Raw genomic sequence first — 25,660 nt, 5'->3', positions numbered from 1 at the left:
TTGCATGGCCACCCAGCTCTGCCCCTCACTGGCTAATGGCCCACCTTGAACTAGTCCCCTCCGGGAGCCCCAGCCCCAACCCCAGCCCCAGCCACTGGCTTAGGTTCCTGATCCTCCAGGGTGAGAGTGGGGAGAGCTTGGGAAGGGAGGGAGCAGCGGGCAGGAAGAGTCTGGCCTGACTCGCCAGGTAGGTCTTGCCTGGCTGTAGCTCTGCCTCTGAGGCTCCCTTTCTCTCAGGGACTCACAGCCACATTGCTGTCCCTTATCCTGGACACTGTGTCCTTTGGCCACTTAATGGACCCCCAGTCCCTGGATTTGGGCCACTCACCCAGACTATTTTAGTGTCCCTTTACTCCTCCAGGTGTTCCTCTTGAATAAAGTCCCTTTAAGACGACCTGAGGCCAGTACCCTAGGAAGCCCACCCACATCTGGCCTGTGGGCATGTCCCCCTCCCTCTGCCCTCGTGAGGCCCCACCCCACTGTCATGGCCACTGACTTTAGGCTTCTGGAGGAACTGGCCTGGGGCCAGCCTGTGGTGACCCCCATAACTCTAATGGTCACAGGTCAACTTCCCTACACTTGCTCTTTCCTTTGCAAGGCTCCCACGGGCACCTCATGAGAACTGGGCAGCTTGCCCAGGGTCTTGTCCTCACTTAGCCCTTTTTCAGCTAAAACCAGGGCAGGAGCCCAGTTCTACTCTTCCGCCTGACAGACGGATACAACGCAGGGCCTTTGCACACCCTCTGAGCTCCCCCGTGGGCTCCCTGGGCTGCTGGGAGAAGATGACAGGCTCAAGTTCAGACCCCCTGCCTTTGCTCCGGCAACAACCCCAGGAGGAGGCAGGGCAAGGCGGTCCTACAGGTTAACAGTGTGGAGGCTCAGAGAGTAAGCGACACCCCCATGCCTCCCAGAGCTAGCGGTGCACCGGGTCCTCTGACCCAAGCCTAGCGCCGCTCCCGGGATGCCCGGTGCTTGTGTGCCTGGGAGGGCAGGCGTCGCTGGCCTCTTTCCTCCCGGGCCACCTGCTCAGTCTGCCCTCACCCTGCGAGAGGGGATGGGGGGCAGAGGCGTGGGCATGGAAGCCCCGCCCCACACCCACCTTCAGCCTCGCCTCATACCTCAGCGCCCACCTCCCGGCTCACTCAGTGTTTCCACCTCTCATGTGGGTGGGCCACCCTCCCACCCAGCACTTCTGTGGTCTCGGGAGGGGTTGAGCCTTTTGACACCCATCTTTAAAAAGCCAGAGCTGGAAAGGGCTTAGAGCATCAACCGGGCCCCTGCTGCCATTTTGCTGATGAGGAAACCGAGGCCCAGAGAAGCCCGTTACTGCCCACAGTAGACGGGTGCCTGAGGAGGGGAGGGGGACCTGTGGGGTGAGCCTTGGAGTGAAATCCAGTCTCCTGCGGTGGGGGAGACACAGGCATCAGTTTCATGCTAGGGAGGAACTGGGCGGAGGCGAGGAAGCCTCTCTGTGGCTCAGTTTTCTCATCTGTGACTTGGAAACAATAATTGTACCAGCGTCCTGGTGCTGGGATGGGGCTGAGAGAGACAGTGATGCGCGTGGGTGAGCTGCGTGATGCCCGGTTGGAGCCAGCTTCCAGGAGAAGGTGCTGCCTGTTTCCGTCTCCGGGCGCCCTCGCCTCCCTGCGCCGGCCCGGCTGCCCTGGCCTCCCGGCTGGGCACAGCTCTCTTTTTTCCTGGGCTCCCACTGCCACCTCACAGTTTTCTACCCTGTGTGTCTGATGGATGAATGAATGAATGAATGAATGAATGTTTCCTCCTTTGCCCCTGACTTTCTCCACCATTACATGGGAGGTCGGCCGAGATGTCTAAGGTTCCTGCCAGCCCCCAGCTGCTTCGCCTCAATCCCTCCCCCACTTCTGGGCCTCTGCCCCCTCTTCATCTCTCCCGCGCATCTTGCCAGCACCTGGCACAGCTGCTGCTCAGCCTCCGGCTCGCAGGCTCCTGCCTTTGAGCCTCTGCCGCCCCTGCTCCTGCCTGGTGAGGAGCCGCCAGCCTGAGGATAGGCCCTCGCAGGAGCCCAGGGACAGGCAATTCTGGGAAGAGCTGGGTCTTGGGTGCTGCATGTCCCCATCTGCTCTTCTGCTGTTCCTGGGTGGTCTCCTGGGAACCTGGGTCAGAGCTGAGGTCCAAGGCTGTCTGTCTCAGGCCGAGAGGGTTCCCTGTGTTGGGGTGTGTGTGTGTGTGTGTGTGTGTGTGTGTGTGAGCCCAGGTGAGAGAGCATGTGCGTCCATGTGGGCCAGTGCCCAGTCCCTGCTTGGCACAGAAGTAGGTGACGGGAGCTGGTGGCTTTGCAATGACTCAGGGGCGAAGGCGGAGGGTGGATCTCAGGAGCTGGCTCCTTCAGCTGTCCTGAGGGGGGGACCAAAGATTTCTCCAATGGGACCAGGGCAAGAGTCACAGCCTAGCTCCTCCTTCCTGGATGAACTCAGACAAATGACTTGACCTCCTTGAGCTGTGAAATGGGCACACGCCCACCTGCTTTTGGGGGCAGAAGTGGGATTCTGTATAGCGTCTACAGCCTTGCCTGGCACATAGTAGGTGCTTAATGAATATCCTGTTGTTTTCCTTCCGCCCTGAAGGGCCACCATGCAGTGCAGGTGTCTCTGTCCAACGAAGGCCAATGTTGAGGAGAGGAAATGGGGCTGCGGACTCTGATGTGAGACAGAGCTGAGGCCTGCGGTGGGTGAGGGGTGGGCTCTGATGGCCTCATTGTGCACAGTCCTCCATCAGCCTGCCACCAACCCTGGAATGGTCCAGAGCCTTTAGGAGACAAGAGGTGGCTTTGGTTCTTTCTATCTCCATTTCCTCATTTGTGAAATGGGTACAATCAGATCTGCCTCACAAATAGACATTAGATGGCCCTTTCTTCCTTCCCTCCCTCCTTCTCACCTCCGTTCCTTTCATCTATCATCCTCTATCATCTATCATCTATCTATCTATCTATCTATCTATCTATCTATCTATCTATCTATCTATCTATCTATCTATCATCTATCTATCATCTATCTATCTAATCATCTATCTATCATCTCTATCACCTATCTATATCATCTGTCTTCTCCAATCCCCACCCTCACTGGTCACAGATTGCTCACCTGTTATGGGCTGGTTAACACTCAGTGATTGCCAGATTTTCTCCTGGGGACCCTGAATTTGAAAAGCCTGGGTTTGCTAAACATGCTGAGCAAATCAACAACTATCCAACTTAGTTCCTCATTTTAAAATGTCAGTCAGCACTCCCTGTGGGTGGGTGGTGCACGGATCTGAGCCTCCCCAACACCAGTCAAGAAAACTAGAAGCTTCCAGAGCCCAGTGCTTCCCAGAGGCTGCTCACCACGGCCTGGGGACCTCCAGGAATCCCCGGCCTGTGTGGCCCCTGCAGTGACTGAGGCCTGGCTCCCCAGGCTGTGGTCACCTCTCCTCTGGGGAGCCCTGCAGTGCAGGGAGTGACCTTTTGTCCCACTCAGCCAGGGGCTTTCTGTTCCTCATTGTTTAGCCATGACAGGGCTGTGGTTTTTTTTTTTTCTTTTTCTGTCCAAGAGGAAAAACAGGCTAGAAATTGCTCAAGGGAGGGCTCGCCCCCATCACCCAGCAGCAGGAGGACGTGTGGGAAAGGGCTTGCAGAGCAAGACTCAGACAGGAGAAGGACCTGAGGGGAGCCAGGGGAGGTCGCTGGGCAGTGGCCTGGGGGCCATCAGAGTCCAGCGCCTGCCTTTGCCCTGGAACCCTTGGCCTGTGGGCGGAGAGAGAGCCCAAACTTGGCCCAGGCAGGGCTCTTTCCCATCAGGCCCTCTGGGCCCTGACAGGAAATCCTCCGCCAGCCAGGAGCCCCCTTGGCCCTGCGGGTCTCAGGCACCACACGAATGAGGGGCTCCCCTAGTTACTGCCCTGGTGCTTGTAGGGATGCAGGGTCCCTGAGACCCTTGCCACCACCCTGTGGCCCCTCCCGCCCTCGGGGGTGCTCCCTGAGGGGGGGAGGCAGCACCAGAGCTGGGTGGGGGGCACAGCCCCTTCCCTGGGAAGCTACACACAGCAGCAGCCTGCAGGGAAGGCCCATGTTGGGGGCCGTGCCGAACAGGCCGCCACAGCAGTGCGGGGAAGGGAGCTGCAGAGGTATGGTCTCTGGTTGCAGGGCTCCCCGCCTTGGATCGCTGGGCCTCCTCCATGAGCCCCCTCCCCTGGGTCACCTTGCTGCCCCGGTGGGTGCCAGCCAACCAAGCGCGTCCAGCAGAGCAGCGTCAGAACCACCTGGGGAGGTTTTCTTTTTTAACAGAGCAGCCTCCCGGGCCCACCCTTGAGCTTCTTGTAACCTGTTTGTTGGGTGGGAGTCGGCATTAGTGACAGGCCTTGCAGAGGCTTTGGACACTGGCAGGGGGCCCCACCCCAGCTGTGGGGAGCCCTGAGACGGGGCCTTGCTTTCCCATTCATTCAGGTGCCTGGCAGCCTGCTCCAGGGCCAGACGGGGAGGGAAGGGTTGGGATGGAGTGTGTGTGCGTGCATGTGTGTGCATGTGCGTGCAGCCATGGGCATGCGAGCTCACGGTCTAGATGGGAGTGGAAGTCATCTTTTGGACTCAGTTGTGCAGAATGGTTCCCACTTCCCTTGCCGGCCACCTGCGTCTCCCCCACCCTCACTAGAGCTGACTTCCTGGGGTGAGGGCCTGAGCCCAGGCTGGGGTGGGGAAGGGGCTTCAGGGGCTGGCCAGCATGGTGGTTGCTGCCATGTTTGGGCTTCATGGTCCTGGCGCAGGGTTAGACCCTCCAGAAATGACATTGTAACGAAGCCCGCTGCTTGGATTAATGACCCCCGAGCACCTATGACGTGCCAGACTCTGGGCAGTAGCAGTCTCCCCCCTGCCTGCAGCCTCAGAGGGTGCCCGTTTAGTGGGGGCACAGCCTTGTGGCCAGGAGCCCTGAGGGAGGAGGGTCAGTGTTCGGGGTACTAGTGATTATTCAGGGTGGGGTGTGGGCAGGGAAGCTTTGAGGGGAGGCTGCTGGCAGAAGGGGCAATGGAATTTTGTCAGAGGAAGCAAGAGGCTGTTCTGGAGCCACAGATTGAGGGGCAGCTGAAAACCCCAGCCCCTGGGGGTGTCGAGGCGCCAGGCTGGGTCTGGGACTGCCTGCCAGGCCGAGCCGGAAAGGAGCTGGGTTTCCCTGTTGCCTTTTTCTCAGTGCTGAGGCCAGCCAAGGGCCCAGTTGCAGCAGTCACTGCTTCACAACGGTGAGGCGGGGGATTAGGAAGATGGGGCGTCATTATCAGGCATCACTCATGGCAGCGTGGGGGACGCTCCGCTGGTATAGGGGATCTGACTAGAGCCTCGGGAGCTCTTAGAGCAACACCTGGCACTCTGTCAGTGCTCCAGAAATGTAACTGTTGTCGCTGTCATCAACAAATGCTCGCCTACTGAGCTCCAGCTCTGCCATGGGCTGCATGTTGGCAGCCGAGGGCCTAGAGGGGGTGAGGCCGTCATTTGTATCCTGTGTGTTGCAGACATGTGGTGTGTATGTGCACGTGTGCAAGTGTACCCGTGCAAGATGGGAGGACAAGTAGGTACCCCATTTCAGCACAACGAGACGATTGTTTGAAGGGGCCATATCCAGTGTTCAGAGAGGGGCCGGAGCAGAAGGAACTGGAATCAGCCTGGGAGAGTCAGGGAGGGCTTCCCAGAGGAGGCAGTAGTTGATTGGAAGGAAGAAGAGGGGAGTCCCAGGTGCAGGAAGGAAGGATGGGGAGGCATCCTAGGCAGAGGACCACATTGTGCTGAGCACTGCGTGTCTCTGTGACTGAGGCCTCTGCCTTTGGGGCAGCTTTAAGGGCCCTATGTCTGCCCCATGTAGTGTTAGGAGCCAGCCTCACCCTCCCGCCGGCTGGCTCAGTGTCTCCACCTGCAGACATGAGTGCTGCGCTGAGGGAAGAAGAGGGGAGGTGGAAGAAGGCCAGGACTCTCTCCCTGCTACCTCCACTGCCCCCCCCCCCGAGGGAGAAGTCCCCATGTCCTTTGTCCATCCATCAGTCCAGCCCCCGCAGGGAGAGAGCCACATACATGCGGGACACAGGATGGCGAAACGGGTATCGGGCGTGGCCAAGCTGATGGCTGTCCTTCCCCTTTCCAGGTCGCAGCCACCCCCTACATCCCGGAGCTCGGAGCCTCGTGCCGGCAGGGAGAGTACTATGACAAGAAGACCCAGATGTGCTGCAGCATGTGTCCTCCTGGTGAGGGACAGCCCCTGCACCTCTGGCCCTCAGGCTGGCTTGGTCCCTGGGGGTTTGATGCCTTGGGGGGGGGGTGTACCTGGGGGGGCAGGGTCATGGCTCTTGATTTTTACTGAACTTCTAGTTCCATGAATCAGCCCCATGGTCCCCCTTGTTTCTGGGCCTTTGCACATGCTGTTCTCTTTTCCCAGCTCTCTTTCCCTGGTAAACTCCTACTTAATCATTCGACCTCAGCTTAGATGTCCCCCTCCTCCAGGAAGCCTGCCCATACTGCCTGGCCAGATCCCGTTCCTCCTTTGAGCTCCCAGTGGTCTGTGGCGCCCCCCTGGCATCAGCTCTTTTCATCCTGTGCTCATGGCCCGGCTTCTCTTTCGTCACCCCAACTGTGCGTCCCTCCAGGACAGTGACAGGGCTTGCTCTCCACTGAATCCCAAGCGCCTGGCACCATGCCCGGCACATACTGTGTGCTCAATACAGATTTCACTGAATCAGTGAATGCTTGCCCATTTCATAGATGGTGGACTTAAGGCCTAGCTCCTATTGGGAGAGCTTAGTGGCCCAACTCCCAGTGCTGTCCATCCATTCGTTTTTCACTGCATTCATTCCTATAATATCGATAAAGCATCTACTAAGTGTCAGGCACTGTTCTAAGTGCATAGATGTTTGATCCTATCAGAGAGTAAGTGCTTTAAAGAAAACAAGGCAGGGTAAGGCAGATGGAGACAGCTGGAATGGGACATGCTATTTTTAACAGAGTGGTCAGGGAAGGCCTCTCTGAGGAGCTGGCACTGGGCAGAGTCATGCAAGTATACAGGGAACAGCATGCCAGGTGGGAGCCATAGCACGTGCCAAGGTCCTGAGGTGGGAGCAATGTTTGGTGAACTTGAGGTATAGCAAGACCAGTGTGTGGCCCAGAGTAAGTAAACGGGAGTGGTAAGGAATTTCAATTTTATCGTGTGGATCCAGGAAGCCATTGGAGCCCCCCAAGCCATTAGCCTGAGATGTGGGCAGGAACATGTACCTATCACCTCCCACAGTCATTTTAAGAGACTCCAGGGGAAGTGACTCTTTTTTCTTCTATTCACTGGCAGGGTCTTTGTAAGAAGTTACTAGGTTAGTACAGCAGTGAACATGGCGGCATAGGGCTTAAGGCTCAGCAGAGAAACTCCTTGGTGTTCTCCCATCCCCTGGTATGCCTTGTCTCTAGGCCTTGATAGGAAACTACGCCACATTCCTACTTCCTTTCCCCCCTCTAGTTTATACTCCCAGTGGAGAATTTTAGCCAAATATAAAGGAGCTGGCAAACCAGTTCTCACTAAAGTGTGATTGACTAACAACAGACAGTCCCAATGGTGGAATTCCAGACATCTGGAAGGAGCAGAGGGGAAGATGTTTTATGAGCAGTGGGGGGTTCAGAGATGGAGTGACAGCTGGCGACACTTGCTAGATGTGAGATGAGTTGATTGGAGGAATTGGAACCCCAGCAAAGAGCCTTCACAGCTCTACTACAGAACTCTGGGGTTCTACGGAACAGTGGATGAGCTCAGGGCCCGGGCAGCAGCCCAGCTCCACTGAGACCTCCGACCCTTGCTTTCTCAGGCTACCATGCAGAGTCCTTCTGCACTAAGACCTCAGACACGGTGTGTACCCCCTGCGAGGACAGCACATACACCCAGATCTGGAACTGGGTCCCCGAGTGCTTGAGCTGTGGCTCCCGCTGCAGCTCTGGTGAGTAAACCCACAGAGAGGGGTGGTCCCCAGCCTCCTCCCCTGGGCACCATGCACTCCATCCCCTTTGGCTGAAAGCTGTTTTGGATTACCCCAGACCTGTTGTTTCCATGCCCCAGGGCACAAGGTTGCAGTGATAAACAGTTCTTTACTGTTTATCAGTGGCATTTTCATCCAGTCTCACCAAATCCCTGTCAATAGCCCCTTGGGGCAGGCGGGCCAAGAGCAGCGGTGGGAGAACAGCGCCCATTTTGGAGTTGAGGGAGTTGTGTCCTCTCATGCCGTGGAGCGGAACAAGACTGCAGGCCTCGGAACTCCGCGGCCAGTCTTCTTTTTGCCCCATGCTGGGGAGGGGCAGAGCTCTCCGGGGGCGGTGAGCCAGCTGGGAGGGCAGAGTGGCATGGTGGCGGCAGGGCCAGTGGATGCAGGAATGACCCCGGGCTGCCTTCTCACTCCTCCAGACCAGGTGGAAACCCAGGCCTGCACCCGGGAACAGAACCGCGTGTGCGCCTGCAGGCCAGGCCGGTACTGCATGCTGGAGAGTCAGCAGGGGTGCCGGCTGTGTGCACAGCTGCGCAAGTGCCGCCCCGGCTTCGGTGTGTCCAAACCAGGTATGGGGCCAGGGTAGCCGGCTTTGGGGTCCCCCTTGAGTCTCTCCTCCACGGGCATCGGCTCATCAGCTCAGCCTGGGAACATGGCCGTTGGTGGCCAGGTGCCTGCTACCTGTCTTTCCACCTGTCCCTCACTTATTCTTTTCTCCAACATGCCTGCTCCCTACTGTAGGCCCTACTGTAGGTCCCATAATTAGGCCCTAAGCTACTGAAAAATCAGGCGGTGCCACAGGCAGATTAACACACGTAACGCTGGAGACCAGGAAGTCACTGGAATTGTTTAAAGGACAAACTCCCCAGCTCTGTGCGTGTGTGTGCCTGTATGCCTGTGTGTGTGTGTGTGTGCCTGTGTGTGTGTGTGTTCAGAGGCAGAGGTGCAGACAGAGGTCCACGGCCCCCTCAGACTTCCCCTAGGGCTTTAGCGCCAAGGCCTGCCTGTTCCACGGAGCATCTGAGGTGGTGACAGGTGCTACTTTTCCTTGAAGGAACTGCAACATCAGATGTGGTGTGTGCTGCCTGTGGCCCAGGGACATTCTCGGACACAACGTCATCCACAGATACTTGCAGGCCCCACCGGATGTGAGTGGCTGAATCCTTTGGTTCTGGAGGAGCAGGGGGGCTGTCCCTGGGTGATGGAGGGGTCTAGAGCACCAAGCGGCTGTGCCATTGGTGCCTGAAGTCCCCCACTCACGCCCTTGGGCTGAGGTATTGCCGAGCCCTGTTCAGTGCCTGGAGGGGTTAGTCTGATGGAGGGCGGGTCCCAGGATGGCACAGTGAACAGTAGCCTTGCCCTGCAAGTCAAGACTGAGTGGGGAGCATGGGGCGAGGTGGGGTGAGGACAGGCAGGGGCGGTCCTAGCAGATGGCAGGGTATGTATCACTCCCCCATCCCAGCTGCTGGGACCCTTGCCCACAACTGTCCTGCTTCCCACAAGTGAGCCCAGCCACACTGAGCCACTCTGTCGTCTGTTGCCCCCTGACCAAGCCTCCTCCTTCCCCAGCTGTGAGTCGACAGCCATCCCTGGCAATGCAAGCATGGATGCGGTCTGCGCGTCTGTGCCCCCCACCCTGAGAGTGACCCCAGACTTATCCCTCATGCCCCAGCTGGGGTCCACAAAGTCCCAAGCCGTGAAGCCAACTCCAGGACCCAGCACAGCCCCAAGCACGATTGTCCTGCTCCCGGCGGTCCCCAGCGCCCCTGCGGAAGGGCTCAGCACAGGGAACATCTCTCTTCCGATTGGTGAGTTGCAGGAGGACCCATTCATCCTTCCTCCCTCCTGTCTCAGAGACTTTCCCAGAGCCTGCTGTGGGCTGGATGTACCTGGTCCTGGGATGCAGGTGGCAGTGAGACTTGTCTTCTCCCAAGACCTGGTACTGTCACTGAGAACCCCCAGGTCGAGAGGTGGGCTCAGCTTTTATCTCAAAGTGGAGATGGTCTCCTTGGTTGTTGGTTTTGATGAACCCGTTAGGCTGTGAAGACAGTGGGCTGGGCCATGTCACCTCCTGGGCTTTCCATCTGGGGTGAGGACCAAAATTCCCAAACTGGTGGCCCTCTCGCCTGTTGGGCAAGCAGTTTTTGGTTTGTTTGTTTTGTAATTGAGTTAGAGACCTCTGGATGGAGCTTGCCCCTCCCCTGCGACAAGCCGACCCATCTTTGCTCACTGGCTAACCTGCTGGGCCCCTGGTATATTTGAGTTTGCTTTTTGCAGCTGTTTGAGCTTCTCTTTTCCTTCCAGGACTGATTGTGGGTGTGACAGCCTTGGGCCTGCTGCTAATAGGGCTGCTGAACTGTGTCATCATGACTCAGAAGAAAAGTAAGATTGCATTCCGTTTCCCTTTGTCCATTTGTTCATTCATCCATTTGTTCAGGAAGCGTTTCTGGGGTGCTCCGTATGCGTCAGGTGCTGGGTGCAGCCTGATGGGTCAGACAGAGCTGGATGCCATAGACTCGGGAGGAGCTTAGAGCCCAGGGAGAGGAGAGGGCGCCTCCGCTAACTCATCTACTGAAAGGCAAGACTGCCCGGCCGGGCGGGGCTCAGCGGCTGAGCGTCGACCTAGGATCCAGGCGATCGGGGCTCGATTCCCGATCAGGGCACAGGCCCGGGTTGCGGGCTCGATCCCCAGTCGGGGGCGTGCAGGAGGCAGCCGATCAATGGCTCTCTCACTCTCCGTTCCCTCTCTCTGAAATCAATAGATATATTAAAAAAAAAAAAAAAAAGGAAAGCAAGACTCCATGAGGGCGTCCAAGGGGAAGGAGTCTGGGACTCTTGTCTGGGCATCCTGGGGGAGCCAGGCCTCTGGAGCAGGTGGCGTTTGAGCTGGGCAAGATTCGATGGGGGGCTGTGTGCAGGAAAAGAAGGCCATGCTGAGCAGAGGCATGGTGTGAGTCAAAGTGGGGAGTTTGGAAAATGGGGGTGGTGGAGGAGAGAGAAGCAATGTCGAGCCAGCTGGAGAGCTGGGTGTGGGGGTCTCTGTGCGCCTCATCTGGTAGGTCATTGTTTCCCCTGAGGCTGGGTTACTTCCACTGGTTCTACTTGGGCCCCACTCTGCCCTCTTAGTTAGACCACCCGTGGCCTGAGGAAATCACTGTCCCTGACTTGTCCCCTCTCCTTCTTTGCAGAGAAGCCCTTCTGCCTGCAAGGAGAAGCCAAGGTGGTGAGTGTGCCATCCCTCCCTCTGCCCCTCTCCTGCTCTCCTTCCTGATGGGCCAGGTTGTCCCTCAGGAAGCAGAGTCCTTCAGGTTGGTCTGTCCAGGGCCAGGTGGCGTGCAGAGCCCTGGGAGGCCTAGGAAAGGCCAGCCAGGGCTAATAAAGGAGACAGGATATGAACTGCACATCACGGAGCAGGGGGTTAGTGGTATCAGTGGCAAGCATGTGGTCATGGACCTGTGGTGTGACCTTAGGCAGAGGCGAAATGTCAGGTGGCCCTGTTTCCTCACCATTGAACAGTGCTGCTCGGGGGCTGTGCCATTCATTCAGCTGGCAGCAAGTCTCAGCATCTCTGTGGTGCTTACAAAACACTTCCTCAAAGAGCATTGGTCCTCAAACTGCGTGCCAGGGTTACCCTGGTATTCCACAGAGAGCCCTGAGGGTCATCTCTGGGGTTGAGGTGGTGGCTAGAGGGCTGGGCCTTGGGTCCCTGTGCCCCCATCCCCCCAACCAAAGCAGCTCACCTTCAATCTTTTTTATAAAGTAGGATCTGTGAAGGACTTTTGCTAGAAACACAACACTGACATAGTATTTTATCAGTTCTCCATCTGAAGGGCATTTGGCCACAAGTAACTGAAAATGTAAGGATTACTTAAAACAAAAGGGCTTTATCTTTCACACGTGCCAAGGGGTCGAGCGGCTGCTGGCTGCTGGAATAGTTCAACTGCCTCCCTCTGAGAGGCCAGCGGGACCCTGGGCTCTGCCACCTTCCTTGTGTTGGCTTTTGTTCTCTTGCTTCTGGCTTCATGTCATAAGAGGGTGATCACCACCACTTCCTGTGACCTCAGGTTGAGGTGGGGAGATAGGGGGTAAGGGCCAGGCCAACCCCGGTGCCTTTTATCGGGAAATCAGACACACTCCCAAAAGCTCTGGGTAGACTCCTCCGGTTGTCTCATTGACCTGAATAGTGTCATGTGACCACCCCTAGCTGCAAAGGAGTCCGAGAAATGGGACACTTTGTTTTTCCAGCCTCGGTGGTGAAGTAGGACAAGAGGGAGGGCTTGGAAATGGGTGTGGGGTAAGCCAGTGTTCAGTGGCTGCTGCACTCCCATATTTGGTAGGCAGGCAGGGCAGAGTTTTTACCAGCGTTTACTGATGAGAAAATGAGCAAAATGAGCTCCCTCCGGGTTCCCCATCCTGCTGGGCAGGGTTCCTCAGCCTTGGCACCATTGGTATTTGGGGCCTGAGCATCCTGTCTTTGGGGGCTGTCCTGTGCATTGTAGGGTGCTCAGCAATATTGCTGGCCTCTCCTACCTGGTGCCAGAAGCACTGCCTCCAAGGAGTGACAACCAAATGCTCCCTGGAGGACTGAACCACCCCTAGCTGAGAACCACTGTGCTAGGGAGCAGCTCAGCCCTGGGCGGCCCAGTGCCTGAGGTTTACACAGGGCTCTGGACTTTGTAGGGACCAGGGATTGATGTCATGTCCTGATTTTGCCAATAAACAAAGAACCCCCTCAGTTGCCCCTGCCCCCCCTTACTGGGGTCCCAGCCGAAGGAGCAGGACTGAGGATTTGTCTGCCCCACTCAGAGCCTGTCTGAACTTTACACTTGTGGCTCTGGGGGAGGGAGGGGCCGTGACCTTTGGGTTTCTGTTCTGCCTGCCTTGGCCACTGAGGAGGAGCGTGAAAACCCCTTCTCTGGGTTGGGAGGAATGACATTTGGATGTTCCCTCTCTCCCACCCTCCCGCCTGTCCAAGTTCAGAGCAGGGCTAGGAGTGGGTAAGTTCAGCATGAACTAGAAATCTAGAAACACCCTCCATCTCTTCAAAGCTGGGGGAGGGTGTGAACCAGGGAGGCAGGACACAGTGCAAAGTCAGCAGCTCCAGATGCAGATCTGGGCTGGTCCAGCCCCACCCATGGACCAGCTGTGTGATGTGGAGCTGGGGACACACCCTCTCTGGGCCTCCATGGCCTCCTGGGGGCTACTTGTAAAGGATCCTTCCAGAGGCTAGGAGCTGGCCTCAGGATACTGAGCACTCCAGAGGCCACAGTTGAGGTGGGCGGGGCTGGGGGCCCTTGGCTGCGGTGACTGGCCAGTCCAGGGAGGGATCAGGTGCTCTGCCTCCGCTCAGAGCACAGCTGGAATCCTAGCTCCTTCTGGAGTGAGACCTTGGGGATCTCAGCCTCCCCTGGGGAGGTGTAGCATTGCCTGTACCCTCCACCTCATAGTAAACTCCCTCTGACCCTCTCCTCCCTCTGCCGTGCTAAGAGAGGTCTCACCAGCCCTTCACTTGCCTCAGTTCTCATTTTAACCTCTCATGCTGGGCAGTGGGTGAGAATGTGGCCCCCTCCATCTCCGTTCTTTCTGGCACCCAGCAATCACCCGGAAGCCTGAGGCAAGGGCCTGTGTACCTGTTCGGGTAATGTGGGCGGGTAACCTTGGAGGGGAATTGCTAGGTCCTCCTCATCGGGGTGTCTGGAACTGGGCACCTGTCTTGAGCCCCCAGAGCTGAAACACCAGACACCCAGGAAAGCCATCATGGATTAGAGCCCAGCTGTACCATGTCCCAACTGTGTGACCTCGGGCAAGTAACTCAACCTCTCTGGGCCTCAGTTTCCATGTCTGAAGCAAGGCTAACACCGGTCTGTTGGAAGGACCACTATAGACAGTGTTTTTGAAGAACGTCAGCATAGGGCCTGGCATTGGATGACACTCAAATGTCGGCTAATATTTTATTACTGTTGTTATTTATGTTCCGTGAGAAAACGATATTAGGCGAGTCACAGAGCAGCCCGGGGAGTGGAGTCTGGCAAGGGTTGTGGAGGCAGCAAGGCCCAGGGTCCTGCATAAAAGGGCTGCCTGCACTGGATTGACTTCTTGGACACAAGGGCCGGCAGGTGTTTTCTGTAGTAGGCCAGGCAGCAGATACTGGAGGCTTTTGATCATAGGTCTGTCACAGCTATGCAAATGTGCCACTGCTGTGGGAGAAAGCAGCCACAGACAATATGGAAACATATGGGCATGGCTGTAGTCTAGTAAAACCAATTTATGGACACTAAAATTTGAACGTCACATAATTTCACGTTATAAAATATTAATCTTTAATTTTTTTCAACCATTTAAAAATGTAAAAACCATTCTTAGCTCACAACCTGTACAAAAACAGTGACAGACCAGACTGTGGCAAGCCCCTGATTTAACAAACTCTCATATGGAGCTCACTGTGTACCAGGCGTTGTCCTGAGCACTTGACAAGTATTCAGCCGTTAGATCGCCACAGTAACCCTAGGAGGTGGGCTGTCATTCTTTGTCTTTAGATGAAAAACGGAGGCACAGAGAGGCTAAGTAACTTATCCAAGGTCACACAGCTATTGAGTCATGGAGTCATGATTTGTACCCACATGTCCAGGTCCAGAGTCCATGTTCTTGGCTGCTTGGCTGGGCCACATCACCCTGTGCTGAGGGGGTGACATAGGAGAGTCACTTCTTTGGGCCTCTGTTTCCTAATGCAAAATGAGGTTGAAAATCCTGCCCACCTCTAAGACTGTCTGGTGCACAGGGCCACCTGGCCTCCGCCCGACCAGGGCTCACACTCCAGCAGGGCAGCCAGATGCTAGTCACGGAAACCACAGAGAGCCACACATCCCGAAAGTGCTGTGTGTGGAAAAAACGTGCACTGTGGGCAGAAGCCTCATGTAAACTGTGAAGTGCTTGTGGCATGGGGCGCAGATGGTGGTGAGGAGGAGGAAGGGAGTGGAGCTGGCTGATGGCCTGACCGCTGTCCCCCCCCCCCATCCAGCCTCACCTGCCTGCCGAAAAGGCCCAGGGGGCCCCGGGATCCGAGCAGCAGCACCTGCTCACCACGGCGCCCAGCTCTAGCAGCAGCTCCCTGGAGAGCTCGGCCAGCGCCGTGGACAGGAGGAGCCAGCCGCAGGCACCGGGCGGGGACAAGGCCAGTGGGCCCGGGGAGGCCCGGGCCAGCTCAGGTAAGAGGCGGGAGCCCACCTGGCTTCACCCTTCCTTTGCGATTCTTCCTGGTTTCTGTCCGATCCATCTCCTCCTGGCCTCCCGCAGGGTGAGGCCTGAGCTTCTAGCAGGGCCTTCGGAGCCCCGCACACTGGCCTTGGCTCGTGCTCCAGCCCTGCCTCCCTGCTGCCCTCAGGTGCAGCACTGAGCCAGGAGGTTCTTCCTGTTCTCTGAACCCCCAGTTCCTCTGAACCCCCAGTTCCCTCCCACCTTTGCCCATGTGGGCTCTTTCAGCAGGAGCACCCTTCCTTCTAGAGAACCCCAACTTGTCCTTTGAATCTAACATCCAGGCGGGGGTTTTTCTTGTATAATATATCTGATATATAATAGTGTTATATATTAATGTTATAGTATTATATTATATAATATCAGTTTTATGATTATATAACATTATTATATTAATATCAATTATATTTTATAGACAAGGAAATGGAGGCCCAGAGAGGTTAAACAGCTATTCAAGGGCACACAGCCAGTAGAGGAAGAGCCAGGAATTGCCCTTGGGCTCTGGGTGGAAAGCTGTATGAATAAGTGATGCCTCCAGGGCTCTACTCCCTTGGCTGGGTGTGGGGTCTGGAGAAACCCCTGTCCCCTTTATGTATCTGCATTTTGCCCTGGATTTGGTCTGTGACAGGTATCACAGTGCCCCACTCTGGAGGGTGCCCCTGCAGGGTCCCCCAGAAAGCCTGGAGCTTTGTTGGGTATGTTTGGTGGTGAGAGGGCAAGTCTGCTGGCCTGCGTCTCTCCTGCTCACCCAAAGAATGACCTGCGGACTCAGGTCATTCCTAGATGCCCTCCGAGACGGTGCCATGAGAATCTGAGCAGGCCTCTTAACCCCACTGAGCCTCAGCTTCCTCACCTCGACATGAACCATGGCACCTCCTTGGCGGGGCTGCCACACCCTTTCCTATCTGTCATCTGACTTAGGGGTTGCTTCCTTCCTTGGCTGCCCACATCAATGAGGCACCCCACTTATGCTTCTCCTTCATAACCTGCCCTCTTCATGCGATGTCTTGTTAGTGCCCCCACCCCAGCCTGAGAACACCCCGGGGAGGATTGGGTCAGTGCCTGGAACACAGGAGGTGGCCCTGAACCTTTGTTGAATGAATGAATGAGCTGTAAATATAAATTCTTGGTCTTCATCAACTTTTGGATTCATCTTTCCGATCCTTAGCGATTCCTCTAACACGGCCATCCGGATGTGGCTTCCTCCCTGCCCCGGGCATAGACCCCTGACCATGTCTGCCCACCCCTTCTACCCTTTACCCCTTCTCTTTTTGTTCCCCTCCTGCCTCTCTGGCCTTTGCTGTCCCCTTCTGTCCCTCCCACCTCAGCACCTCTCAACACTGTGAGAACAGATAAGCCCCAGGCTGTGCCCCGTTGCCCTCCTGTCCGCCCCCTCAGCGTCTCATTCGAAGTATGCAAAGGCCACGGTTACTTTGGGTGACATTTGGGTGCTGTGGAGGAGACTCAAGGTGGAAATTTCCTCCTAGCCTCATGATTGCAGCTCTCCATCCCCCTGGCCTATTTTGGGTTGTCCCCAGCTCACCAACTCTGACCTCATATTGGATCCCGTGGAGTTGGGGGAGCTGGGCTGGGGAGAGGACAGGAGAAGAGCCAGCCAGTCCTCCCTGTGTTCTCTGGGCACCACACCCATTTACTCACTTAGCAGGTCTCCACAGTAACAGCTGCAGTGGCTGTCATTTTTGTGGGGCTTTTGTGTGTCCCACCCCTTACATTCATCTCCTGGCTTATCCAGCATTCAGTCCCTCACGGACTAGTTAGGAAACTCAGATGCCCACAGTGGGTGGGCGGGAAGGGGGGGGGTGAACCTTCTCCCAGAAGCCCTTCCTGCCAGTTGCATTCAGGTATGTGGGTCCTCCGTGGCCAGATCTCCCACATCTGGCTCCCAAGGGAAGCTATAAATCCAGATTTAAAAAATGTAAATTCCTGTATTTTAAATGTTGGCGGCCAATTCACTTAAAAACACTACCACCAGCTGGCCCAGTGCTTTGCTCCCACATGTCTTCACCTGCCTCTTGGGCAGGAGACAGGCCGTGATGACATCCCGCTACAAGACCCCCGACTAACCACCTCTCTCATCTTCCGCAGAGTCCTCCCCTGGCGGCCACGGGACCCAAGTCAATGTCACCTGCATCGTGAACGTTTGCAGCAGCTCTGACCACGGCTCGCAGTGCTCCTCCCAGGCCAGCTCCACGACAGGGAACGCGGAGTCCAGCCCCTCTGGCTCCGAGAAGGACGAGCAGGTCCCCTTCTCCAAGGAGGAACGCCCTTTTTGGTCCCAGCCTGGGGCCCCGGAGACTCTGCTGCAGAGCGTGGAGGAGAAGCCCCTGAACCTGGGCGTGCCCGATGCCGGGATGAAGCCTAGTTAACCCGGCTGGCGTGGGCCGTCGCAGCCGCGCTGGGCTCACCTCTGGGCCTCCTCGGCCCCCACGCCGCAGCACTTTGGCTCTCTCTCGGCCCAATTCCTTTAGTGGCCTCCACAGCCTGGGCTGTCCTCTCACCTGCAGGCAGAGGGCGGGGCGGGGAGAGTCGGGAGAACCCCTCCTCTCACGGTGGGTGTCCTCGGAAGGCTGGCTGCACGTGCTGGGCAGCCCCGTGGGCCCCTGCCTCTCTGAGCTGCCCCCTCGCTGGCCCTGCGGATCTGGCTTCTGAAGCCCTTGTTTTCACCCCTGGGCCCTATGACCCTGGCTCCCTGCAAGGCCCCAGCATCCAGAGGGGCTGTGGGGGAGGAGGGGCAGCAAGTTTGAGTTCACCCGAGTGCCAAGACTGCTGGATGGTCTCAGGGGGAGGGGCTCTCATGGGTCAGATGGCCTTGTGCAGGATGGGGATCCCCTGGGTTAGCCAAGGATCTTTGGGAAGTACCACTTCCAAATCCTTTCCTGCTAGTTCCACCTCCTGTACGTGGTGTGAAAGTCAGATACCAGGAGGGCCCAGCAGGCAGCCTGGATGAGTGCCCTGCCCTGGGCAAGATGGCAAACCTCTAACAGGAAATTCAGTTTTAATATGTGACAGTTAACAAAACGAAACAAAAAAAAATGTAAGCACCATGCAGACACACGAGCCAACAACACAGAGTTTGCCTCCTCTGCCTTTGACCTTCACTCCAGTTTTCCCAGAGAGCCAGCCCCCCTCCCTCCTTCCCTCCCTCCCTCCCTTGCTCCCTCGCTCCCTCCCTCCCTCGCTCCCTCCCTCCGTGGCCGTGGCTGCTGTGTGGCTCCGTGGCCACACCTCCTATCAGGGAATTTCAGGACCTAGGGCTGCCCAGTTCCTGCAGCCTTCTCTCTCCTCTACCTCAGCCTGGACCTTCCTCTTTTGACTCCCGAGGGGTGCTCCTGTTCCCCCAACTTCCTCCTGCTGTTCCTGGAGTCCCAGGCCCCAGGGGAGCCGCAGGGCCCCTTTAGTACTGTGCCTGTCGCGATCCCTAGTGGATGTGAGTTGCTGAGAGCCAGTGTGCGTCTGTGTGTCTGTCATGTGCTGTGTGGGTCTATGTAGCTGATGTTGGGCTGAAGGGCCTTCGTGGAACAGCTGATGCCAACCGTTTTGCCAAAGGGGTTCTTACCTATTAAAGTGGCAGCCCACTCCCCCCAAACACACGTGTCCACACCCTGCAGAGGGTGGACAGTGTGGTCTCACCAGATTCTGGAAGGAAGGGGACTGGGGCTCCTTGAGAAGCCATTTGGGTCCCTGGTACTTGGATCCTTTGTTGAAAAGTTCCACTGGACTTGAACTTTGCAGCTGAACTTTTAGAGGGTCGGAGAGTCCAGCCGTTACCATGGAGACAAGAAAGGCTTCCCACCCTGGAATCAAGATGTGCTTAGTGTCTGGACCTGCCAGGGTCCCTGCCCGATTGGACCCTGCGTGGCCGTGGAGCAGGTCTGCCTCCTGGTGGACAGTTGCGGGAGGCCCTCAGGTCTCATCGCCATCACCCGGGTGGAGCAGGGAAGCCCTGAATGAAAAGAAGACCCTTTCTGGATGGAGCCCAGGTCCCCGGCTGTTGATCCCAAGACAATGAGAGTTTGCACTGAATCCTCGACTGTATTCTTGCTTAAAAATAAACCTCCTGTTTGTTTTATACTTGATCTGTCTCTCCTGCCCTCTGAGGGACTCCTGCCTCTTCCTTTCTTTTAATATATTATTATTGATTTTAGAGAGAGCGGAAGGGAGAAGAGAGACATATCGATGAGAGAGAAACATCAATCGGCTGCCTCCTAAACCCCTCCACTGGGAATCGAGCCTGCAACCTGGGCGGGTGCCCTGACCAAGAATTGAACTGGCGACCCCTCCGTGCGCGGGATGGTGCTCAACCAACTGAGCCACCCCGGCTGGCCAGGGCTCCTGCCTTTTTCGCTGGTTCCTCCTCATCTCGGTCCTTGTGCCTCTTCTGCAGCTGCTGGTCCCATTCAGCTTTGTGGCTTTAAGTACCACGAATGTATTCTGGTAGCTCGCGACGTTTGAAGGGACAGGTGTTTCCTGGGCCCGTGGTTCACGGCAGGCACTGCTCTAGGTGCTGGGATGCAGCAGCTGCTAAAAGTGAGTGGGGAGAGCGACAGTGAGAAAACAGCAGCAGGTGATGAACATGAAGCGGACACGGAGGACCTTCTGGATCAGGGGGTCAGGGAAGGGACTGGACAGAGGCCTGCGGAAGGGAGGGAGGAGCTGAACATTCCCGGGGAACAGGGCACAGCAGGAGGGAAGGAGCAGCCAGGTCCAAAGGACCCCGGCTAAGATGGGCAGCGGGCAGAGGGACTCACCGAGAAGTTGGAGCCAGTGGGGAGATGCCGCCAGATCTGTCTTTGGGAAAGACGTCTTCCGGTGCCGGGGGAAGGGTGGCTCTCATGGCCTCTCCCAGGAGGTGGGCGATCCCGCCCGAAGCCCCCTTGCTTTGGCTGCATTGAGGGCTGGCGAGGGAAGGGCGGAGTGGAAGCAACAGACCAGCCCTGTGCTGGTGGTTTTGCACACGCCCCTCTAGTTCCTCCATCCGCCCAGCTCTGCGCCCGGGAGGCTGCCCTGTGCAGACCCCAAGCCCAGACCCTGCCCTCAGTCTTCCAGTGGGGTCTGCCCTCCCGGTGGCACCAGCGGGAGACAGGGATGGGAGGAGAGCGAGGCCAGGTGTATTTCCACCTCCCCACACCCCTTCCAGTGGCTTCCACCGGTAACCACCCCCTCTCCTGCCCCAATGGTTCCTGGTCCGGTTTCCCCATCTATACACCTGGGTAATAACAGGAGATTCTGTGTGAGGGGGCGGAAAGGAAAACTTCCCGTGTCTCCGCTCCATCTTCTACTTCTGACACTTGTGGTCACCAAACTGGTGTCCCCCCCACCAAGCAAGTCAGCCCCCACACTATCTACCTGGAGACAGTGTCAGATTCCACAGGTTCAGGGCTCAGTCCCCCAAGACCGTCCTCACTTCAGAGGCCAGTCACGAGTCCAGGTTGCCCCTGGGCCTCTACCCCATCATCTGTAAATCACAGGTTCCCGAGACCCCCTTCTTGGGTTTGATTAATTTGCTAGAGCGGCTCCCGGGACTCAGGAAAACAGTTCACTCACCAGACTTCCAGTTTATTACCAAGGAGACAACCCCAACTCAGAAACAGCCAGAGGGAAGAGGTGCGTGGGGCAAGGTTTCTGTGGGGAGGGGCCAGAGGGTCCATGTTCTCTCCGGGGGCACCACCCTCCCAGCACCTCCACCCATTCAGTAACCTGGGAGCTATCGGAACCCCATCCTTGTGGGGGTTTTTGAGGCTTCATTACATAGGCATATTGATTAAATCATTGGCCGTTGGTGATTGACCCAAACTCCAGCCCCTCTCCCTTACCCAGCTGTAGGGGGCTGGTTGGCTGAAAGTTCCAACCCTCTAATCACCCGGATGGCTTCCTTGGCAACCGGCCCCCGTCCTGAGGGGCTTTCAAAAGTCATATATTAGCACAAATAAACTCAGGTGTGGTGGAAAGGGGTTTAATACAAATAACAGACACTGGTTTCACCTCTGTGGCTCTGGAGCTGGTTCATAATACGAGAACACAGAATAAATATTAGAACAAAAGATGCTCGCAGCGCTCCTCTCATTAGGAAATTGCAAGGGTTTTAGGAGCTGTGAAATGGGAACAGAGAAAAGACCACACACATATTCCTTATTGCAGGCATACCTCAGAGATATTGAGGGTTCGGTTCCAGATCACGGCAATAAAGCAAGTGGTCACCTTTTTACTTTTCTTGATTTCAGTTTATAGAAAATGCAGCACCCAGAAGCATGCTAGATAGAACGTACCCCGGGGTGGGGGTGGGGGGCAGTTGGAAGCAACCAAAGGCAGCCACTTGTCTGTTGGGGTGACTAGTCAAAATGGGCCAGGTGCAGCCCCTCCTGCCTCTTTCGTCTCTCCGACCATCCAGGGACAAGTGGTTTCTCTAAGGCAGGGCCAGCTTGGGTGGGGGCGGAGCAACTTTTTGGTTCCTCTTTGCCTTATTTTCATTCATTCACCACAGTTACGGAGCACAGCGGAGGATGGGCTAGCACATCCCACCTGCCCGGGGTGAATCCTTTCTCTACCACTTCCTGTCTGTGTGACCTCAGGCAGGTTAATGAACTTCTCTGTGCCTCACCTTATCTGTAAAGTGAGGTTAGAATAGTACCTCCCTCAGAGTAAGGGATCGCTTGAGCTGCTATCTGTAAAATGCTTGGAACTGTGCCTGCCACATGGTAAGTGCTCAGTAAATATTAGTTGCTATTTTTTGTGCATGTGGGTGCTGGGGGTGCAACCTGGGGACAGACCAGGTTGCTGCTGGGGCTGACAGGCTAGGAGGCGCTATGTAAAGAAATACCTGGAAGCTATGCCAGGTGGTGGTAAGTGCTAAGAAAAAAAAATAAAGCCACTTAAGGGGACAGAGAGGGGGGGGGGACTGCTGATTTGCTAGGTGGGTTGAGGGAGGCTGTTCTGAGGAGCTGGCCTCTGAGGGGCCTTGGGGAAGGGAGGAGGGTCAGCCTTGGGACCTGGGGGTAGGACAGGACCTGAGGTCCGCGGTGGCTTCAGAAGCCAGGGAAAAAGTGGAGGGTTTCATTTTCGGTGCGATGGGAGGGGTCCGAGCCAGGGAGTGAGAGGTCTGCAGCTTTGGCAGGCTGGGCTGGGAAACTGAACTTCGGTTATTTTATCTGCATAATTTCCCTGGGAGCCCGGGAGGCGCCCACTAACCGCGCTTGCAGAGGAGGGCTCTAAAGGGCAGGCTGGCTGGGCTGGGTGCCTATCTAGGGGGCGAGTGGGACGAGCGGCCTGTTTCCTGCGGGGGACCCTTGATAACCAGCCCCGGGGAGTTTCACAAGCAGCTCAGAGGGGACTTCTCCACGTGCCGGGAGCTCGCACTCAGAGCCCAGCCGGCAGGCAGCATCCTGAAGCGGGCGGCGGGGCCCAGAGGCCGTGGGGCCCCCCCAAGCCAGGGACCTGCTGTGGGGGCTGGGGCGGCAGCTGCCCCCCTCTGGGGCCCAGGATCTCCCCTGCCAGAGGAGGGGCTGGCTGCTGAGCTGAGGCCTGTCTTTGTTCCTTTCCCCCTGCAGGTTCGCAGTACCCCCCGGGCCTGGGTTGTCTGCATTTTCACAAGAGACTCTGGGCATATGAAATAATTTTTATATTGACTACATGTTAAAATACTATTTTGGAGATATTCGGTTAAATAAAAATTACCGTTAATGTCACCTGTTTCCTTTCACTCTTTTTATATATTTTTTTAATCTTCACCTGAGGATATTTTTTCCCCATTGCTTTTCAGAGAGAAACACCTGCTGGTTGCCTCCCTCATGCCTGGACCGGGGGCCCGGGATCGGGCCTGCAACAGAGGTACGTGCCCTTGACCGGAACTGAACCCGAGACCCCTCAGCCTGAGGGTCGACACTCTAACCGCTAAGCCAAACCGGCCAGGGCGCTCTTTTTAATGTGGCTGCTTAGAATTATGTATATGGTTTACATTATATTTTTATTGGACAGCACTGCTCCTGAAAGTTAAATACCTTCAAGATCTGATTAAATTAATTCATAATTAAAATGGCAACTCCCCCTCCCCTGAGATCTCTACTTCCCCCGTGTAGGGCTCTTACAGAACTTATCACCGAAAATATTGTATAATTTTCATATCTGTTACATTCGTTGCTTGCTATCTGTTCCTTTTGATAGAATGTAAGCTCCAATAGGATAGAGCTTTGCCTCTTTTTCTCAAGAACTCCAAGTGTTTAGAATAGTGCCAGGCATATAGTAGATGCTCAATAAATGGTGAATGAATAAATGAATGTAAGAATAGGAGGTGGTGGTGGGGGGGTTCCACAGTCTCCAAATCTTCCAATTTTCTAGAGACGCTCCAAATACAGATTTTCCCATGTAAACCCCAGCTTTTAAAGTGTTGTAACTAATTTATTTTAAAGCATTGTCTGGGCCAAAGGAAGCATTTCTGCAGCAGCTTTGGCGGCCTGTCTGCACCCCCTCTGATCTAGATGATTCTGGAGGCTGATCCACACTAGACCAGGTTGGAGGGGCCTGGTAGGAGGTAGGGAGGAGAGTATTAAGCAGGGGCCCTCGAGTCTGCATCTCCCAGAAAACGTGCCCTTCCTGTGTCCATATGCATCTCAGGGTCCAGTGTGGGTGCTAATTAAGAAATGACCCCCATCTCCTGCAGCCCCTCATCTGTTGCATCTACAGCTTGCTGCTTCGGGGGCCGCAACATGGGTGGGGACAAAGGGAGACCTTCCCCGTGGCAGATACAACCCCACCCCCTCAGCCAGGCCAACATTTGACCTCTCTGTCTCCTGGTTCTCTCACAACAGGTGTAACTTTCGCTCTATTAGTTGAAGATGGAGAGCTCAGAGCAGGAAGGGCTGAGGCCGGGTTAGAGAAAGCTCCAGGCTTGTAGCAGAGACCTGATTGTCCCATGGTCTCTCTGTATGACCTTGAGTAAGTCCCTGACCCTTTCCTGTCCTCAGTTTCCCCTTCTGTACAATGAGGGCTTTGGACCAGCTCTGCATTCCCAAACCCATCACCTGGGGATCTGGGTCTTCCTGCAGACTCACTGAATTAGCCCTGGGAGCCGGGTCTTCTCATGGAGGCCTCCCCTGGCCACCCACCTAAAACTCCTTTGCTTCCTGGAGTTGTTTTTTCTCTTTAGCGCCTGAAACCATCTGGTTTACTTGATATTTTACACTGACTTTGCTTATTGCCCATCTTTCCTCCCCTGCTGCTGTGCGAGCCCTAGGAAGGCAGAGGTTTAAAAAATACCAGTTCCATTGAGGAATAAATTACAGAAAACACAATTTACCAATTCTAAGTGCACACTTCAAGGAATTTGGACAACTGTAGACAGCCTGTGACCACAACAATCCAGACCTAGGCCAGTTCCATCCCCCCGAAAAGTTCCCTTATGCCCCTCCCTAAGCAATCCCCTCCCACCACCTCCCGCCCTTGGCCACCATGTATCTGCTTGCGCCATTCTAGTTTGGTCTCTTCTGTAATGTCATAGAAACGGAATCATAACAGTGTGTGGTCTTTTGTGGTCTGGCTTTTTCTTTTCCCCACAAAGCTAATACTTTTGAGGTTCCTCCAAGCTGGTGTCTGTATCAGTAGTTTGTTCCTTTTCATTGCTGAGTAGTACTCCACTGTGTGGGTAAATTGTAATCTATCCATTGTCCCGTCGATGGACATTTTGATTATTTCCAGTTTTTGGCTTTTATGAATGAAGCTGCTATGATCATTCTCGTATGAGTCTGTGTACGCACGTGCTTTCATTTCTCTTGGGTAAATGCCTTGGGGTGGGATTGCTGCATGGTAAATGTATGTTTAGATTGAGAAGAAGCTGAGGGCACAAACACTTGAGGTAATACTGCTTGAACGAATGGTGCCCCGGCACCTGCATGTTTAATAAACTCCAGGTGTTTCTGCGCTGGAGGATCTGGACTCCGAGGTCCTTCAGCTCTGATGGCGCCTTTCCTTCTGCTTCCCATCTGTGGAGTCCAGGGATTTTACACCCAAACCTCAGCCCCCAAGGGGACCCAGTGCTGAGATTCTGATAGGTTGATTCCACTTCAGAGGAACCTAGATCTTGCTTAGGAGTGAGTCGGCCCATGAGCTGAGCATTACAATGGCTGATAATTATCTGGTAAATATGCTATTGCCCTGGTGCTGTCCTGTGTCCTGCATTTTCTGACTTTTTATGAGCCTGAGGTGTTCTTCCTGTTCAGGTGACAATGTGAGATGAAGTATTCATTCATTCATTCATTCATTCATTCATTCATTCATTCATTCATTCATTCATTCGTAGTGCTTTTACGGAGCCTTGTCTGCTCTAGGCAATGTCTAGGTGCTGAAGAAACATTTGTGAAAGAGAGAAAATCTCTGCTTTCAGGGAACATTT

General features: G+C 55.6%; 1 protein-coding gene across 1 annotated transcript in view; it reads left to right on the top strand.

Moving 5' to 3' along the window:
- Positions 1-19,350, top strand: part of TNFRSF1B (TNF receptor superfamily member 1B) — a 28,605-nt gene extending 9,255 nt beyond the window's left edge. The window contains exons 2-10 of the mRNA XM_087820101.1: positions 6,138-6,237; positions 7,837-7,965; positions 8,427-8,576; positions 9,062-9,155; positions 9,577-9,815; positions 10,312-10,389; positions 11,196-11,230; positions 15,026-15,212; positions 17,365-19,350. Coding sequence (XP_087676227.1) covers positions 6,138-6,237; positions 7,837-7,965; positions 8,427-8,576; positions 9,062-9,155; positions 9,577-9,815; positions 10,312-10,389; positions 11,196-11,230; positions 15,026-15,212; positions 17,365-17,645 — 1,293 coding nt within the window. The 3' untranslated portion in view covers positions 17,646-19,350. The remainder of the gene's footprint in view (positions 1-6,137; positions 6,238-7,836; positions 7,966-8,426; positions 8,577-9,061; positions 9,156-9,576; positions 9,816-10,311; positions 10,390-11,195; positions 11,231-15,025; positions 15,213-17,364) is intronic.
- The last annotated feature ends 6,310 nt before the right edge of the window (positions 19,351-25,660 follow it).

The sequence above is a fragment of the Miniopterus natalensis genome, chromosome 9 (assembly GCF_054644295.1).
Source record: "Miniopterus natalensis isolate mMinNat1 chromosome 9, mMinNat1.hap1, whole genome shotgun sequence".
Classification (NCBI taxonomy): domain Eukaryota; kingdom Metazoa; phylum Chordata; class Mammalia; order Chiroptera; family Miniopteridae; genus Miniopterus; species Miniopterus natalensis.
This window is presented reverse-complemented; position numbering and strand designations above follow the sequence as displayed.